Consider the following 17,334-nt stretch of genomic DNA (forward strand, 5'->3'; position numbering starts at 1 on the left):
GCAACCAAATGCACTCACCGGCCACTTTAGTAGGTACACCTTGCTAGTGCTAAGAAAATATTCCACACACCATTATACCAGCAGCCTCAACCATTGATACAAGGCAGACTGGATCCATGCTTTCATGTTGTTTACGCCAAATGCTGACTCTACCATCTAAATGTCTGCTCATTCTCCTCTGACCTCAACAAGGCATTTTCATCCACACAACTGCCACACACTGGATATTTTTTCTTTTTCGGACCATTCTCTGTAAACCCTAGAGATGGTTGTATGTGAAAATCCCACAGGTCAACACTTTTTTAAATACTCAGAACCAGCTCGTCTGGCACCAACAACCATTCCATGTTCAAAGCCACTCAAATCCCCTTTCTTTCCCATTCTGATGCTCGGTTTGAACTTCAGCAAGTGGTCTTCACCACGTCTAGATGCCTAAATGCATTGAGTTGCGATTGGCTGATTAGCAATTTGTTACCAAGCAATTGAACAGGTGTACCTAATAAAGTGACCAGTGCGGCCTTACTGGAGAGAGTATTTATCGTTGAGGCCACATATATGCGTACCTGTCTTTCTGCTGGGAGCGTCCCACACAGTGTGCTCCCAGCACAGAGACTGGGCTCTCACAGAAACTGAGCCCATGGTCCCATACCAACAATTGGGACATGAGACTTCCAGTTCCAGGTCACCTGATCACTGTGATAGCCTCTGATCAGTCACTGTGCAACCCGCCCCTGTGTTTTCTCTCTGAATGGAGAGAGAGATACATGGCATCTTTCTCTATTTGCAGGGAGAAAGATATAAATAAACATTAGTGTGTAAAAAAAAAAAAAGAAAGAAAAAAATAGCTATATCAAGGTTTGATCTAGATCAGTGCCAGGGTTAGTGTTAGGGTCAAGTAAGGGTTAATGGTCAAGTTCAGGGTCAAAGGTTGGGGGTCAAAGGTCAGGGACAGTATATTTTGGGCAGGATTTGTTTAATTACCATCAGTGTCAGTGTATTTTTGGTAGAAAAAAAAAGCAAAATGCGCACACTTGTTTCTGGGCCATACTACGGGTACAAACAACCAACATACATATATGTGGTATTGCTGCAAACGTCAGGAGCAGGAGAATTTATTCTTTTTGTACTTTGGTGGTAGTAGAAAGAAACATACAGCCAAATTTTTTTTTTTTACCATTTTGGGCCAGTTTTCCTTTGAGAATAAGACAAATCTGAGCATATCGGTTACCATTTACCACCAAAAGAAAGTTCAATTTGTCCTGGAAAAAAAAATTAAAAGTATAATATAATCCACCTGGATGCACAAAGTAGTTACGATGATATAGACAATATTATTATCATCAAATGTCAAAGTTGCCAAATTGTGTTTAGGCGTTAACATTTGTTTTACCCCTAGTCACTAAGGGATTAAATAAGAAACAATTTAGCACTGGGGGGGATTCTGGAGGTGTGGGAGGGGGGGAACCCACAGTTTATCATATTTATCTCTTATCAACTTCACCCCATGAATGGTAGCATCATTATGATGTGTTTATTAGCAAGAGGAGGCTGAAGTTATTTCCTGAGTGATGTGTGAAAATTGTTACTAAGCAGCAGCTTTGTGTGGTGAGTAAAAATGAATTTACGGCTACTGTTTAGGAAATATTGCAGATGCTAAACTCAGAAAGTCAACTTTGCTTTCCACTGAACTGTTTTCACTGTAAACACGAAGCTTTCCTATTAAATAAATTAACCAATTAACTATGATAGCCTAGGAAATGGGACACACAAATCCCCCAGAATCCCCTGCTCCATTTAGTACTGCACTGTTTATTTTTTACATCTTTTATACCAGGGATGGAATAATGGTTTCTTTAGGCTGTGTGTGCATTTTTGGAACTACTCTTAAACAAATGCATTATTTACTATCTACTTGCGCTTCAAAAGGTTTTACCCTCTTCATGAGCAGGTCATTTTTTGCCATTTAGCACTGTGCTACTTTAACAGGCAATTGCACAATCATGCAACACTATATGCAAATTACATTTATATAATTTTTGCACACAAACACAAAATGTTATTATATAAACTAAAAAAAGACCGAAAAATTTGAAAAAAAAAAAAAAAACTTTTTCTACAAAATATCCAACAAAAAAAATTAAAAAATCTACTTTTTTTTGTAAATTTAGGCCAAAATTTATTCTGCTACATGTCTTTGGTAAAAAATAAAATCCCAATAAGTATATTAATTGGTTTGTGCAAAAGTTATAGCGTCTACAAACGATGGTATATATTCTGTAATTTACGCAGCTATGACGCTATATCAGGGGCGGACTGACCTATGAAAAAGGTACCAGGGGCATCTCATGGGGCCCCCTACTGACCCCAGGCCCTCGGGCAGTGCCCGAGTCTCCAAATGGTCAGTCCGCCCCTGCGCTATACTGGTAATGGCGGTGATCAGCGACTTATAGTGGAACTGTGATAGTGTGGCGGGTTATCTGGCACTAGCTGAGGATGACTGGGAGGTACACGGATTTACACTGAGTGATACTTATACATTAATCAGTGCTAACACTGTACACTGTCACTGTACTAATGACACTGGCTGGGAAGGGGTTAACTTATAGGGGCAATCAAGGAGTTAATTGTGTGTTTAACAATGTGTAATGTGTGTGATATGTCCTGCTTTTACTTGCAGATCTTCCTTTTTTTTCCCTGCTTTTCAGGTCAACACAGGTCTTTGAGCCGTTATTGGATGCAGCTGATCTAATCAGTGCACGTCCACAGATCAGGAATAAGCTAGTCACACACATATATATATATATATATATATATATATATATATACACACACACACACACACACGACTGAGCCTGCCTTTGCCACCCCACCACAGTAAATGTACTGTGGCGGGGTGGCAAGAGGCTATAGAAAAAAGGGGTAAAAGGAGTCAAAGGACCCTTAACAGTTCAACATATAGAAGTAGAGGCTTTTCTGCTATGCCATAGGGGCAGACAAGTTGCAAACAAATCCCCTACAATTTACCCCAGCCCACCTTGTGAGGCACCAGGGTTGTAGAAAGGAACCAGTATCCATCCACACCAAGAAAGTAGACAATGGAGAAGGGGGTCAATCTGCAGGTGTTCGAGGAACTGGAATGGTTTGTCCACCAATGGTGCCTGGATAACAAAACTTACTGCACAATCACACATTCTATAGTGCATAGAACAGTTCTCATATTTGTATTTCAACTGTTTATCTTGTTGTTTGTTTGGAGTCTAAATTCAAGCAGTTGACTGATCAGCAACTGTCAAATTTCAAAATGACCTCTGATTCCTAAAAACTGATTGGTGGGGGAACATATTCTGATAGGTCAGTATGTATGTAAAGTCACTGTGTGCTGCCTGCCATCACTTACTTTTTCCAGTTAATAAAGATCAAACTGTATAGGCAACAGGTAATTTTAACTTCTGCTTATCCAAACAGAGCGTCTTGGTGATATTTGGAATAAGGTAATAAAAGTAAACATACCATCATATAGTCATCTCATTTTAGAGTGCTTCAAATCTCTTCACTGCAAGGTGTACAGCACTTTTATCACTCCAATAAGACAGGCTGGGGCGTTCAATACCCGTGATACCAATAAAAAGACTATCTGTAGCCAGTGTTATCTAGAATTGGGTCATCTAGTGATAGCTCTTGAGATGTACAGTAGGGAAAATTATTATTTGCTCCCCTGCAGATTTTGTAAGTTTGTCCACTTTTTTTTATCATAGGCTCATTTTGAATGATAGAAACAGATTATCAACCAAAGATCCATAAAAAAAACACAATATAAATGTAATAAACGGAGTTGCAGTTCAGTGAGTAAAATAAGACGTTGATCCCCTACAAAACAACAATAATTCTGGCTCCTACAGACTGGCTATGTGCTCATGTGGTACACAGATTAGTCCTGTAAATTTAAGAAGGTGTGCCTAACGACAACTTGTGTAGAAAAGACACCTGTCCACAGAATCTTTCTTCCATTCAAATTTCACCATCATGGGCAAATGACCAAAGAGCTGTCAATGAACGTCAGGGACAAGATTGTAGACCTGCACAATGCTGGAATGGGTTACAAGATCATCAGCAAGAAGCTTGGTGAGAAGGAGACAACTGTTGGAGAGATTATTTGCACATGGAAGAAATACAAACTAACCATCAATTACCCTCGGTCTGGAGCTCCATGCATGATTTCGCCTCATGGGGTAAGGATGATCATGAGAAAAATGATGGATCAGCCCAGAACTGCATGGGAGGAGCTTGTGAATGATCTCAAAGCAGATGGGACCACAGTCACCAAACAAGCCATTGGTAGCACAATATGCCACCATGGACTGAAATCCTGCAGCGTCCGCAAGGTCCCCTCTTCTCAAGAAGGCACATGTACAGGCCCATCTAAAATTTGTCAATGAACATCTAAATTATTCAGAAAAGGATTGGGAGAAACTGCTGTGGTCAGATGCGACGAAAATTGAGCTCCTTGCCATTAACTTGACTCACTGTGTTTGGGGGAAGAAAAATGCTATGACCCCAAGAACACCATCCTAGTCAAGCACGGTGCTGGAAACAATATGCTTTGGGGCCGATTCTCTGCTAAAGGTACAGGCCAACTTTGGCTCCCGCTGCAGTCAATCACAGCCAGTAAGCCAATGAGAAGAGAGAGGGGGCGGGGTCAAATGAATGGTGTGGGGGCACCTGACAGGAGTGAGGGACCAGAAGAGCCTTCAGGGGACCTAAGTAGAGGAGGATCTGGGCTGCTCTGTGCAAAATCACTGTGGAAAGCAGGTAAGTATGATGTGTTTATGATTTTTAGAAAAAGAAAATTATGCCTTTAGTATCACTTTAGAGAAGATCTGTAAAGAAGAGTGGACCAAAATCCCTCATGAGATGTGTGCAAACCTGGTAACCAACTACAAGAAATGTCTTACCTCTGTGTTTGCCAACAAGGGTTTCTCCACCAAGTACCAAGTCATGTTTTGCTTGGAGTTCAAATACGTATTTTACCCACTGAACTGCAAATCAATTTATAACATTTGTACCACGTGTTTTTTTTCTAGATTTTTAGTTGATATTCTGTCTCTATGATAAAAATCTGCAGGGGATCAAATAATTATTTTCCCCACTGTATGTACAAACATACCATTGGCCTACAGCACAGATGGAAAGTGTCTGCTCTATGGATGTACCAGTGTTTTACTCCAGAGTCCTTTCACTGTGAATTGCCTCCAATTAATGCTTGTTTATCTCCAGCAAAGAATACCAAAATGGCTGATCAGTGCTGAACATTTTTTATCTATCAGGAACTACTCCAACAAAATTCTGGGAAAAGTATTGAAGTTCCTTTAGGTCTGTATGGGTGCACAGTTAGTGAAAGCATGGTGGATAACAGATCCCCAAGCCCAAGAAACTGCCATAACTGCTCCAAGCCCAAGCAGCCACATCCACTGAGCAACTGCAGGGAATTTGTGTGCCACCTCACAAAAGGTTTTTCCTATCCAACTGTCAAAAAAAGTCTGTCCTCCTATAGAACAAAGCAACCAGAGTATTACCACTATCTAAGGACAGTATTGCAGAATCTGTTTGCTGTAGGCAAAAAGAGCCCACATTCCTTTTATTTGCCAGCAGGAGTCATGTGAAGTCTTCCCAGACTTAAATAAGTTCAACTTTAAAGAAAAAAAATAATAAAATGCTAATTTTTTTGCAGGTAAAAAAATGTGCATTTATTATATTTTTTCTTGGGAGCCTGCAAAGCAATGCACCCTTGATCAGCAATCACTGGTGCAATGTTAGGCACTTGCAGGCTGTCAGTACACTGTCTGCCTGTACCTCCAATGTGGGCAGGCAATTACTGAAGTCCAGGAAGCTCAATGGACTACAAGAGCGCTCACCAGCACCCTCACAGTTCATTGGGAACTACAAGCCATGGTTTGCTATGGCTGGCGGTACTTGTAGACATTCATTCACAGAACTCAGTTTTCAAATTGTGACAGTGGGTGCGGGGAAAAAAAGTCACCCACCTGCTGTCACAGGGAAGGGTGGGGGATTGGGGGTTGAGATGGTGAATGCTCAACATGTTGCATGTTACACCCTAAACAAGGGGGTAACATGTAACCTGTTGAGAAAGCTGAACTTATCCTTTAAAACATGTGGGAGCTCTGGTAATATGCTATTGTTCATAATGACAATCTTAGTATACCGGTAAAGGTTAAAAAAAAAAAAAAAAAAAAAAAAAAAAAAACAAAACTATATATAACCTACTGTATATAACATATGTATACATTCCATTTTTGGATTTCACAGACTAGTTATCTACTTTCCTCTTTTTATATAAAACACTGCAAATCCCATATTTTCACCAATATTCTGGTCTAACATTCTAGTCTATAAACAAATCTTGCATATGTTTTGAACTGTAAATTCAGATAACATACAGAATAAATTAAGCACTTTAAAGACTTACCTCGTCCACATTTTCAAAGGCATTGATGATGTCGTAGGGTAAACAAGACAGCAGGTCTATTACAAACCAAGTCTTCAAATAGTTCATTCTTATTAGTTTGGGGTCTGAAATGACCTCTCCACCTGGGCCAACAAAAGTTGTATGGAAGTTCAAAACAATGTCCACAAGGAAGATAACATCCACCACGCTGTCCAACACCAGCCAGGCAATGTTGTTCTGTTTCGTCTTGAAGGAGACATTGTAGGGTACCATGATTGCTGTGTAAAAAGTTAAAATGAGGATAACCCAGTCCCAGGTGGTCTTGAATGCACAGTAATGTAATATAATGTGTGGTGGGGTTTTTGGTGCTTCTTGCTTGTACTGAGGGAGGATATCGGAGCCCAGCTGCAAAACCTTGAAAATAAATAAAAAGAACAATAAACTATAAAGGATCACAAAAAATATAAATATTTCTCATGAGTAATAACATGTTAAATCAATCACACCAGCCACATACTCACAACATGTGCTGAAAAGTAAATATACATATACAGTACAGCTCTTCCCTATACAAATCAAACAACTCGCTAAATGTAAAATATATAGTGAACATGTAAAAATCAAAGTGAACATGCATCAATAAGGTAAACATGCATCAATACAACATCTCTCAAAATGAATCTTTTCAACTTGAGTAAGTGATTTCTTCAACTTGAATAAAGAACCAAACTTCTGTCTTCATACAGATTAAATCCTCCACCAAACAACCACCAGATGTGCCCTCACTTGGAGTTTTTGACCTTACATAATGTCAGGTCAAAAAACGCATGTGTCCCAAGAAGCGGACACGTATTGGTATGAGAATCCAGAGTGCAGGTTCTTCCTCCAGAGATCGCCACTCTCTAAATGTCTCCTCCTCCACTCCACATATATGATATAAAATATAGGAAACACAATAGTGCTTTATCCTTAAAATAAAACTATTTTATGAAAAACGTAAACAGTGGCCACTCACATTCTTACTCACCAGATATGATGCACATGCAAAAACAACTTTGTAACCACAAGCATAGATATAAATTCTTCCACTCATCTGCTGTGACAGTGAATTGGTATGCGTAGTAAGTGTTGTGATGTAATCTAGCCCCTCCTCATTTGTTTCCTATCTTTTATATCATATATGTGGAGTGGAGGAGGAGAGATTTAGAGAGTGGTGTTCTCTGGAGGAAGAACCTGCACTCTGGATACTTATACCAATACATGTCTGCTTCTTGGGACACATGCGTGTTTTTACCTAACATGATAGAAGGTCAAAATATCCAGGTGAGGGCACATCTGGTGGTTGTTTGGTGGAGGATTTATTCTGTATGAAGACAGAAGTTTGGTTCTTTATTCAAGTTGAAGAAATCACTTATTCAAATTGAAAAGATTAATTTTAAGAGACTTTGTATTGATGCATGTTCACCTTATTGATGCATGTTCACTTTGATTGTTACATGTTCACTATATATTCTACATTTAGAGTGGTTTGATTTGTATAGGGAAGTGCTGCACTATATATTTATATTTAACTATAAAGGATCAGTCCCACCAAACTGGTCATTTAGATGCAGGGAGCTATCAACAAGTTGGGGTTATTTCTCCCAGTTATAAAGAGGGCTTCCAGATTCCAATAATCCATCCATTCCCCCACTATTCCCACAAACCCCCACATCTCTTTTGAGCCACAAGCTATTCAAATGAGGCCCTTGTCCTCTCAACATGGGGACAAAATACCTTGCAAAAGAGGATACCCCCCCAACTTTGCAGAGTACCCTTCCAATGCTGAAGGCATGTGACCTGGTGTAGTTCAGGAAGTGGAAGCACTTGCGGTCATCCTATGAAAAAAGGGGGGATGAGATGGCTTTCCCCCTAAAATTCCAACAGACCCTTATATAGGCATACTGCATGGGTGGATAGGAAAGGGAGGTCGCCTCCCTCCTGAACCATACCAGGTCATGTGCCTTCAACATTGGCTCGCAGGGGCCTCATCCTCCCATCCTGTCCCCTAAAAGGGATGTCGGGGTTTGCAGGAGATGACTTTTTTGAAATATGGAAGCTCACTTACAATATCCATGCCTTCCTCCTCCCTCCTCCCAGGGGAATGAGTATAGGGCACATAGTTACCTTCACTACTCTCTTACTTTGTTACAAGTAAAAAAAAATAAAAATTCCTCAATGTAAATCAAAAGTCCATCACTTTGCCCAGCAGTTTAGATCCTTGTCAGTCATGACAACCCACCGCTGATAACCTCATGTTAAACCCAAACCTCATCTCTAGATCACAGTACAAACAGTTTAGTTTTATTTTGTTCTCTAGAATTTTCGTAATTCAAATTTTATTTTATGTTATGGTTCCTTTATGATCAAAAATAGTTCCATCCAATCTTGTAGAAAAAAAAAAAAACATTTCCTGGTTCCAGATTTCATAAGATTACAACTGATTCATTTTTCTGTATGGCTCTTGCCAAGGCAGCGCATCTCCTGATTGTAGGGATTGTTGTGAGAAAAACATATACCTTACAAAAGTTTGATGTTTCTATCCTTTGATGCAAGATCAAAATAAGCCCAAAGACTGAAAAATAAATAAATATCTGAGATGCCACTCAAGAATAAGAGGCGTTCGCAATCAGAAACCTGCAACAGCTTTCTGAAGAAACAGGTAAGAATACATTAGCTTTGCTAAAATTATATGTATATATGCTTCACTATAAAAAATACACATAGAGAAGGAAATGGATTTATTATGTCATATAAATCAATCAGTCTTTTCATTTAAGGGAGTAACAAAAGCTTACCTCGACACACACATGTACTATCTTCACAGCTTCAAAAGAACCTACCACTTTTCCCATTGTCTAAATTAGGTATCATTTTTACTAAAAATTTATTATGGCACAAAATAGTAAAAAAAAAAAATATATATATATATATATATCAGTACATCTTGGTAGCTTTTTTCAATTAAAAATATATTTCCCCATGTTTTGTTATATGCTGTGGTATAGAGATCCATTGATCTTGCCAGAAACCTATTGAGCTCTTAACTTTAACTAGTTTAAGCTGAAAATGCTGCCTCTGCTGCACTGAAATTGCAAGCAGTATTGTCAGCCCTGCCCAGTTCTCTCCTCTGGAATACAGAACACCTGCAGTACCCCTTATGTTTTGGAGATTACGAGAGAAGAAGGTATTCTGTAGTCCAGCAAAGGAGAACTGGGCAGGACTTCAGTTAAACAGAAGCACTGTGTTGTCAACTGAAAAAGGTAGTTAGGAGTACATAGTCAACGCAGTGGTTTAATGGTCAACACTTGCCTTGAGCACTAGGCTCCTTGGCTCGAATCCCAACCAACACACTACCTGTATGGAGTTCGTAAGTGCTCCCTTTGCTTGTGTAGGTTTCTTCCGGATACTCCAATTTCCTCCCACACTCCAAATATATCTGCCTGGTCAATTGGTTCCTATTTAAACTGGCCTCAGCCAGTGTATGTATGCATGTTAGATAGGGACCATAGACTGCAAGCTCATTGGAGCAGAGACTAATGTAAATTTATAGTATTTAAAGTGCTGTGTATTCTCTCTGTGCTATATACAGGTGCATCTAAAAAAATTAGAATATCATCAAAAAGTTAATTTATTTCAGTAATTCAATTCAAAAAGTGAAAATCATATATTATTTAGATTCATTACACACAGTGATATATTTCAAGCATTTCTTTCTTTTAATTTTGATGACTATGGCTTACAGCTAGTGAAAATCCAAAATTCAGTATCTCAGAAAATTAGAATATTGTGAAAGTGCAATATTGTTGACTCATGGGGGTTTATTTACTAAAGCTGGAGAGTGCAAAATCAGGCTCACTTCTGCATAGAAACCAATCAGCTGCCAAAGCTTCATTGAACAAGCTGAGGTTAGAAGCTGATTGGTTTCTATGCAGAAGGGAGTCTGATTTTGGACTCTCCAGCTTTAGTAAATAAACCCCATGGTGTCAGACTCTAATCAGCTAATGAACTCAAAACACCTGTAAAGGTTTCCTTAGCCTTTAAATGGTCTCTCAGTCTTGTTCAATAGGTTACACAATCATGGGGAACACTGCTGACTTGACAGTTGTCCAGAAGACACTCATTGACACCCTCTACAAGGAGGGTAAGTCACAAAAGGTCATTGCTAAAGAAGCTGGCTGTTCACAGAGTGCTGTATCCAAGCATATTAATGAAACGTTGAGAGGAAGGACAAAGTGTGGTAGAAATAGGTACACAAGCAACAGGGATAACAGCAGTCTTGAGAGGATTGTGAAGCAATGGCTATTCAAGGATTTGAGGGAGATTCACAAGGAGTGGACTATGGCTGGTGTCAGTGCTTCAAGAGCCACCACAAACACACACATATCCAGGACATGGGCTACAACTGTCGCATTCCATGTGTCAAGCTACTCCTGAACCAGAGACAACATCAAAGCATCTTATCTGGGCTAAGGAGAAAAAAGGACTGGACTGTTGCTCAGTGGTCCAAAGTAAATTTTGCATTTCATTTGGAAATCAAGGTCGCAGAGTCTGGAAGATGAGTGGAGAGGCACAGAATACAAGTTGCATGAGGTCCAGTGTGAAATTTCCACAGTCAGTGATGATTTGGGGAGCCATGTCATCTGCTGGTGTTGGTGCACTGTGTTTTATCAAGTCCAAAGTCAGTGCAGCCCTTTTCCAGGTAATGTTAGAGCACTTCATGCTTCCCTCTGCTGACCAGCTTTGTGGAGATGCTGATTTAATTTTCCAGCAGCATTTGGCACCTGCCCACACTGCCAAAAGTACCAATACCTGGTTTAATGATCACGGTATCACTGTGCTTGATAGACCAGCAAACTCGCCTGACCTAAACCCCCTACAGAATCTGTGGGGTATTGTCAAGAGGAAGATGAGAGACACCAGACCCACCAATGTAGAGGAGTTCAAGACGGCTATCAAAGCAACCTGGGCTTTCATAACACCTCAGCAGTGCCACAGGCTGATCGCCTCCATGCTACACCACATTGATGCAGTAATTCATGCAAAAGGAACCCCGACCCAGTAGTGAGTGCATACTATACTGTACATGGACATACTTTTCAGTAAGCCAACATTTCTGCATTAAAAATCCTTTTTTTTTTTTATTGGTCTTGTTTAATATTCAAATTTTCTGAGATACTAAATTTTGAGTTTTCACTATCTGTAAGCCATAATCATCAAAAGCAAAAGTAAGAAATGCTTGAAATATATCACTGTGTGTAATGAATCTATAGAATGAGTTTCACTATTTGAATTGAATTACTGCAATAAATTTAATTTTTGATGATATTCTAATTTATTGGGATGTACCTGTAAATACCTGTAATAATTAAAAAAAAAATAATTCTGGCAGATTAACAGGCATTTCTTTTATTCTGCCCAGACATACATTTTACGACTAATCCTGAGCATGCTGACTGCTAGTGGTAAATATTTATATTTAAAAAACATTTCACTAAAATGATATTTACAAGAAAAAAAATACCCAATAAAAATAAACCTAATGAAAAATAAAGTGTATGCCAAAAAAGTATATATTCCTGATAACCATGCGTGTCTAGAACCTTGTAAATTTAACTACTTCAGGTAAATCCCCATACATTACGTAGTATAGGCTCTCCTCAGCCTGCGTGCCTACAGTCATTACAACAAGCACTGTAGGACTTGCGGTGCCCAAGGGAAGGCAGCACTGCAGTAAGAACATCAAACAGTTTTCTATTTTAAGGACTGTTTATCCAGCATACTAAAACCAACAAATATATGGATTGAGTCTGCTCCATTACTTAGTAAAACTTACAGATGGTGCTGTTATCATGTCCACGTTTCACCAAGTTTGTAAAACAGACACCACACAATTGAGAAGGAAAAGCTTTTATCGTACATTTTGATTAGGTTCCAAAGGCTAACAACACTCTCTGAATAATTAATTGGGGCAATCTAACGATCTCATCACTACATGAATCATGCAGTATAGGACAGTCCAAGTCCTATTACACACCATGTGCACGTTAGCCTTGCAGTGCAACCTAACCCCAAGGGGGATTAATTACTGATGTGCAAAGAAAAGGATGTCATATCTATCTAGAAGGCGTGTAGAGTTTTTAGAAAGTGCTCTATAATCTGATGCACCCTTTACACGAGTGATAAACTGTTACAAGAGAAGTGTTACCATTAAAGAACCAGTAAACTGATAACACAAGTCCATAGAGTAGATATTACAAGGAGCTTTAAAGACCAGCCCCAGCCAAACCAAGATCCTCTGTTTTGGGTAGCTGAGGGAAGAGTTTATTGACCCATCTGCTGCTGGCTATGACCTTATCTCCCCCACTTACAGCTGTAACAAATGCAGACGATACATTTCTTGCACCCTCTACTGGATCCTTTATAAGATTATATGGCCTTACTCAATAAAAAAAAAAAAAAAAAAAGTTCTTAAAGTGCCCGTGTCACAATAGAAATACTGAGGGTGCCATTTTTGCCTATTCTGAAAAGAATAGTGGCCTGAGCGTGCCTGGTTGGCGTGCTTACGAGTCACAAACCCAGAAGAAGAATGCAGAAAAATGTCAGGATATCATTTTTAGGGCTGGTTCACACCAGATGCAGTCCAGTGCAATTTGTTTGCATCAAAAATGCATGCACAAAGTTTTCCATGTGTTCCAATGGCCCTGGTTCACACCAGTGCAGTCAGTTCCAGTGCTGAAAAAAAGTGTAGAACATGCAGTATTTTTTCTGCACAGAACTGTACTGGAACATAGCATCAAAAATGTCCCGGAACGGAATGTGGTATGAACTGTAAGCATACGCATCCGGAACGCATCTGGAGTGTGTTTGTATGACGTGAACTGGCCCTTACACTTGTTTCAGTTCAGTAGCTCAAATCTTGAAGTCAAAGCAACAGCAGACAAGTAGCATTTGTAAACAGCAGAGTTATACACACACTATATGGCCAAGAGTTTGTGAGCATCTCTCCAAATTATTGCATTCAGATCTATCCAGAAGGGATACTGGTAATGCTACAACATACAAATATATTTGAGCCAATTTGGAGTTTCCAACCTCATGAAACACTTTGCGGAAGGCCCTTAGTTTTCCAGCATGACTACCCACTGTGCATGATGCCAGCTCCATAAATACAAGTTTGAACTACACTATTGGGTTGATTTACTAAAGGCAAATAGACTGTGCACTTTGAAAATGCAGTTGCACTCTTCAAAAGCAGTTGCTCCAGAGCTTAATAAATGAGCAGAAGCTCTGCTGACTTTCATCATTCAATCATGTGTAAGCAAAAGTGCATTTTTTTCAGTTTTCCTTGCACATGATGCAGTATTCATTGCAAGGTGAATCTTTATCTTATTTACAAAGCACTGGAGCAATTGCACTTGCAGAGGTGCATGGTGCACAGTCTATTGGCCTTTAGTAAATCAACCCCTATATTGCCAAAAGTATTGGGACACCTGCCTTTCCACGCACATGAACTTTAATGGCATTCCAGTCTTAGTCCGTAGGGTTAAATATTGAGTTGGCCCTGCCCTTTGCAGCTATAAGAGCTTCAGCTCTTCTGGAAAGGCTGTCCACAAGGTTTAACAGTGGGTCTATGGAAATGTTTGGCCATTTCTGCATTTGTGAGGTAAGGCACTAATGTTGGACAAGAAAGCCTGGCTCGCAGTCTCCGCTCTAATTCAACCCGCAGGTGTTCTATTGTGTTATCGTAAGGACTCTGTGCAGGCCAGTCAAGTTCCTCCACCCCAAATTCACTCATCCATGTCTTTATGGGCCTTACTTTGTGCACTGGTGCACAATCATGTTGGAACAGGAAGGGGCCAAACTGTTCCCACAAAGTTGGGAGCATTAAATTGTCCAAAATGTCTTCGTATTCTGAAGCCTTATGAGTTTGCATCACTGGAACTAAGTGGCCAAGCCAAACCCCTGAAAAACAGCCCCACACCATAATCCCCCCTCCACCAAACTTTACACTTGGCACAATGCAGTCAGGCAAGTACCGTTCTCCTGGAAACTGCCAAACACACCCAGACACACTCATCGGATTGCCAGAGAAGCGCGATTCATTACTTCAAAAAAACAGGTTTCCACTGCTCTAGAGTCCAGTGGCGGTGTGCTTTACACCATTGCATCTAACACTTTGCATTGCACTTGGTGATGTAAGGCTTGGATGCAGCTGCTCGGCCATGGAAACCCATTCCATGAAGCTCTCTGTTGTTGTGCTAATCTGAAGGCCACATGAAGTTTGGAGGTCTTTAGCTATCGACTCTGCAGACAGTTGGTGACCCCGCTCTGTCATTTTACCTGGCCTACCACTTCATGACTGTTGTTCCCAGTTGCTTCCACTTTGTTATAATACCACTACAGTTGAACGTGGAATATTTAGTAGCAAGGAAATTTCACAGATGGACTTATTGCACAGGTGGAAATCTATCACGGTACTGCGCTTGAATTCACTGAGCTCCTGAGAGCGACCCATTCTTTCAGAAATGTTTGTAGAAGCAGTCTGTATGCCTAGGTGCTTGATTTTATACACCTGTGGCCATAGGGTGATTGGAGCACCTGAATCCAATGATTTGGAGGTGTGTCCCAATACGTCTTGGCAATATAGTGTAGTTTTGTGTGCAGGAACTGGACCTCAACCCTACTGAACATCACAGGGATGAATTGGAACACTAACTGAAAGCAGGACTTCTTGTTCAATATTGTTACCTGAACTCACAAAAGTCTGGCCACTGTGCCCACGTTTCCTACACAAAAAAAGGCACCAGCACCTGTTTAAAAATGTTGCAGCGGGGAAACCGCATTGTCTTTTTGACTCTGAGGTTTCCATGTGGCTCCCGTATACGCAATCATGTTGAGATGCGTGGGGGTGTCATTCAGAATGAATGGAAGCGCTGTGCACCTTGTAAGGGGAGCGCAATTTGACTGCAGGTGGTTGCGGGTGCGGGAACTGATGCAACTCCCGCACCCGCAACCAGCCCGCATAGAGTGAACCAAGGCTCAATGTGTGATACCTTCTCTACCATTGCAAAGAACATAAACTGCTTTCATTTTGAAACTTCAGCTGCTGCTTGTTTTGTTTCTACCTGTTACTTAACCCTGTCTGCAGGTTCTGCTTACTGGGCCATTAACTTTGTAAATTCAGCAAAAAAATAAGATAGATAAATAGTACAGAGGTACTACCACCATCATACCTTGTAAACCAGAGCATTTCCATTTCACAAAGCAGCTAATTTTAGAAATGCAATCATAAATTATTGTTATTTTAATTAGGTACAGGAATGCAATAAAGAACCTTTGTGCTCATGTTGGAAAATGTTTGAAGCTGCTCTGATTAGTAACAGCTCAGAAAAAAGTTGGGAAAAAAAAACAAATGAGATTATATTAATTGTTCTGCTATTTTAATAAGGTTGATGCATGAAAAAAATGTTTTTACTGGGCCTTTATCTCCTAGAAATATGAAAAATATAATGGCTGTTAAATGCATCTTGACCTTAAAGTAGAATTATGGACGAAATAAAAACATACAGTATATGATGTAGGTCTGTTAATACCATAGCAGTCTTTGTTCCCCTTCCCCCTATCCCCCCAATAACATAGTTGATCCTTCCAATAGATCGTTTTTTTCTACTTCCCTTAAGAGGGAGACAACGCTGTTCGTTCTGTAGTGAAATTACTGCAGGATCATGCAGATGGACATGTAGGTTAAAAGGTGGAAACAATAGGAAAAAAAAATAAAAAAATTATAATATATATATACGTATATATATACACACATATACACACACACACACACACACACACACACACACATACATATTATATATATATATATATACACACATACAGGGCTTTTTTTCTCAGAGGAAAGGTGGTGGAACTCCCCCACCCAAACCTGGCCACGCCCCCATCAAACCCTAGGACCACCCCTTTAGAGAACAGGAATGCAAGTAAAATTTGGGAGGGGCTATAAAAGTAAATGTATGGAATTAACACCGCCCCCCCCCCACATTAGTAAGAATAGCGAGTAACACTGCCCCCCCCCCACATTAGCAAGAAAAGCGAGAAAAATTGTATCGCCGCTCCTTACCTGATGCTGACGATCCGCGCTATGGTAGGATCGACGAGCAGAGGGCGTGATGACGTCAGCGCGCACCGCCGGGTGTACTAAGATACACCTTTCCTATGGGGGTGGCCGCGCGCCCCCGATGTTTACACGCTGGCGGTAGAGGGGGGGGGGTGAAGCGTGCATGTCCCCGCTCACCGGCTGTGAGCAGCGGCAGTGACAGGTGCCGGGCACGCGCAAGCATGACATAAACAAGCCGCGTCCGGCACCTGTCACTTTCGCTGCTCTGCATAGCTTGTCAGCTCTGCAGAGGCAGTCGGTGAGCGGGGACAAGAAGAAAAAGGTGGCGGAACGCAGTACCGCCGCGTTCCGGCAGAAAGAAAGCCCTGCACACATACATATATATATATATATGTATATATACATACACACACACACACACACACACACACACACACACACACACACACATATATATATTATACACACACATACATATACACACACTCACTCTCACCAGCCTCTTTATAGGGTACGCCTTGCTAGTATCGGGTTGGACCACCTTTTGCCTTCAGAACTGCCTTATTTCTTTGTGGCATAGATTCAACAAGGTGCTGGGAACATTCCTCAGAGATTTTGGTCCATATTGACATGATAGAATCACCCAGTGCCTGCAGATTTGTCAGGTGTACATCCATGATGCAAATTTCAACATTCCACCACA

At 40.5% G+C, this 17,334-nt stretch overlaps 1 protein-coding gene across 1 annotated transcript in view; it reads right to left on the minus strand.

Annotated features, from left to right (window-relative positions):
* Window positions 1-17,334, minus strand: part of KCNH5 (potassium voltage-gated channel subfamily H member 5) — a 401,260-nt gene that overhangs the window by 242,194 nt on the left and 141,732 nt on the right. Inside the window, exon 6 of the mRNA XM_089687483.1 lies at window positions 6,485-6,877. Coding sequence (XP_089543609.1) covers window positions 6,485-6,877 — 393 coding nt within the window. The remainder of the gene's footprint in view (window positions 1-6,484; window positions 6,878-17,334) is intronic.

This window comes from Staurois parvus, unplaced genomic scaffold (genome assembly GCF_062004578.1).
Source record: "Staurois parvus isolate SC_StPar_1 unplaced genomic scaffold, SC_StPar_1.0 ptg000426l, whole genome shotgun sequence".
Taxonomy (NCBI): Eukaryota; Metazoa; Chordata; class Amphibia; order Anura; family Ranidae; genus Staurois; species Staurois parvus.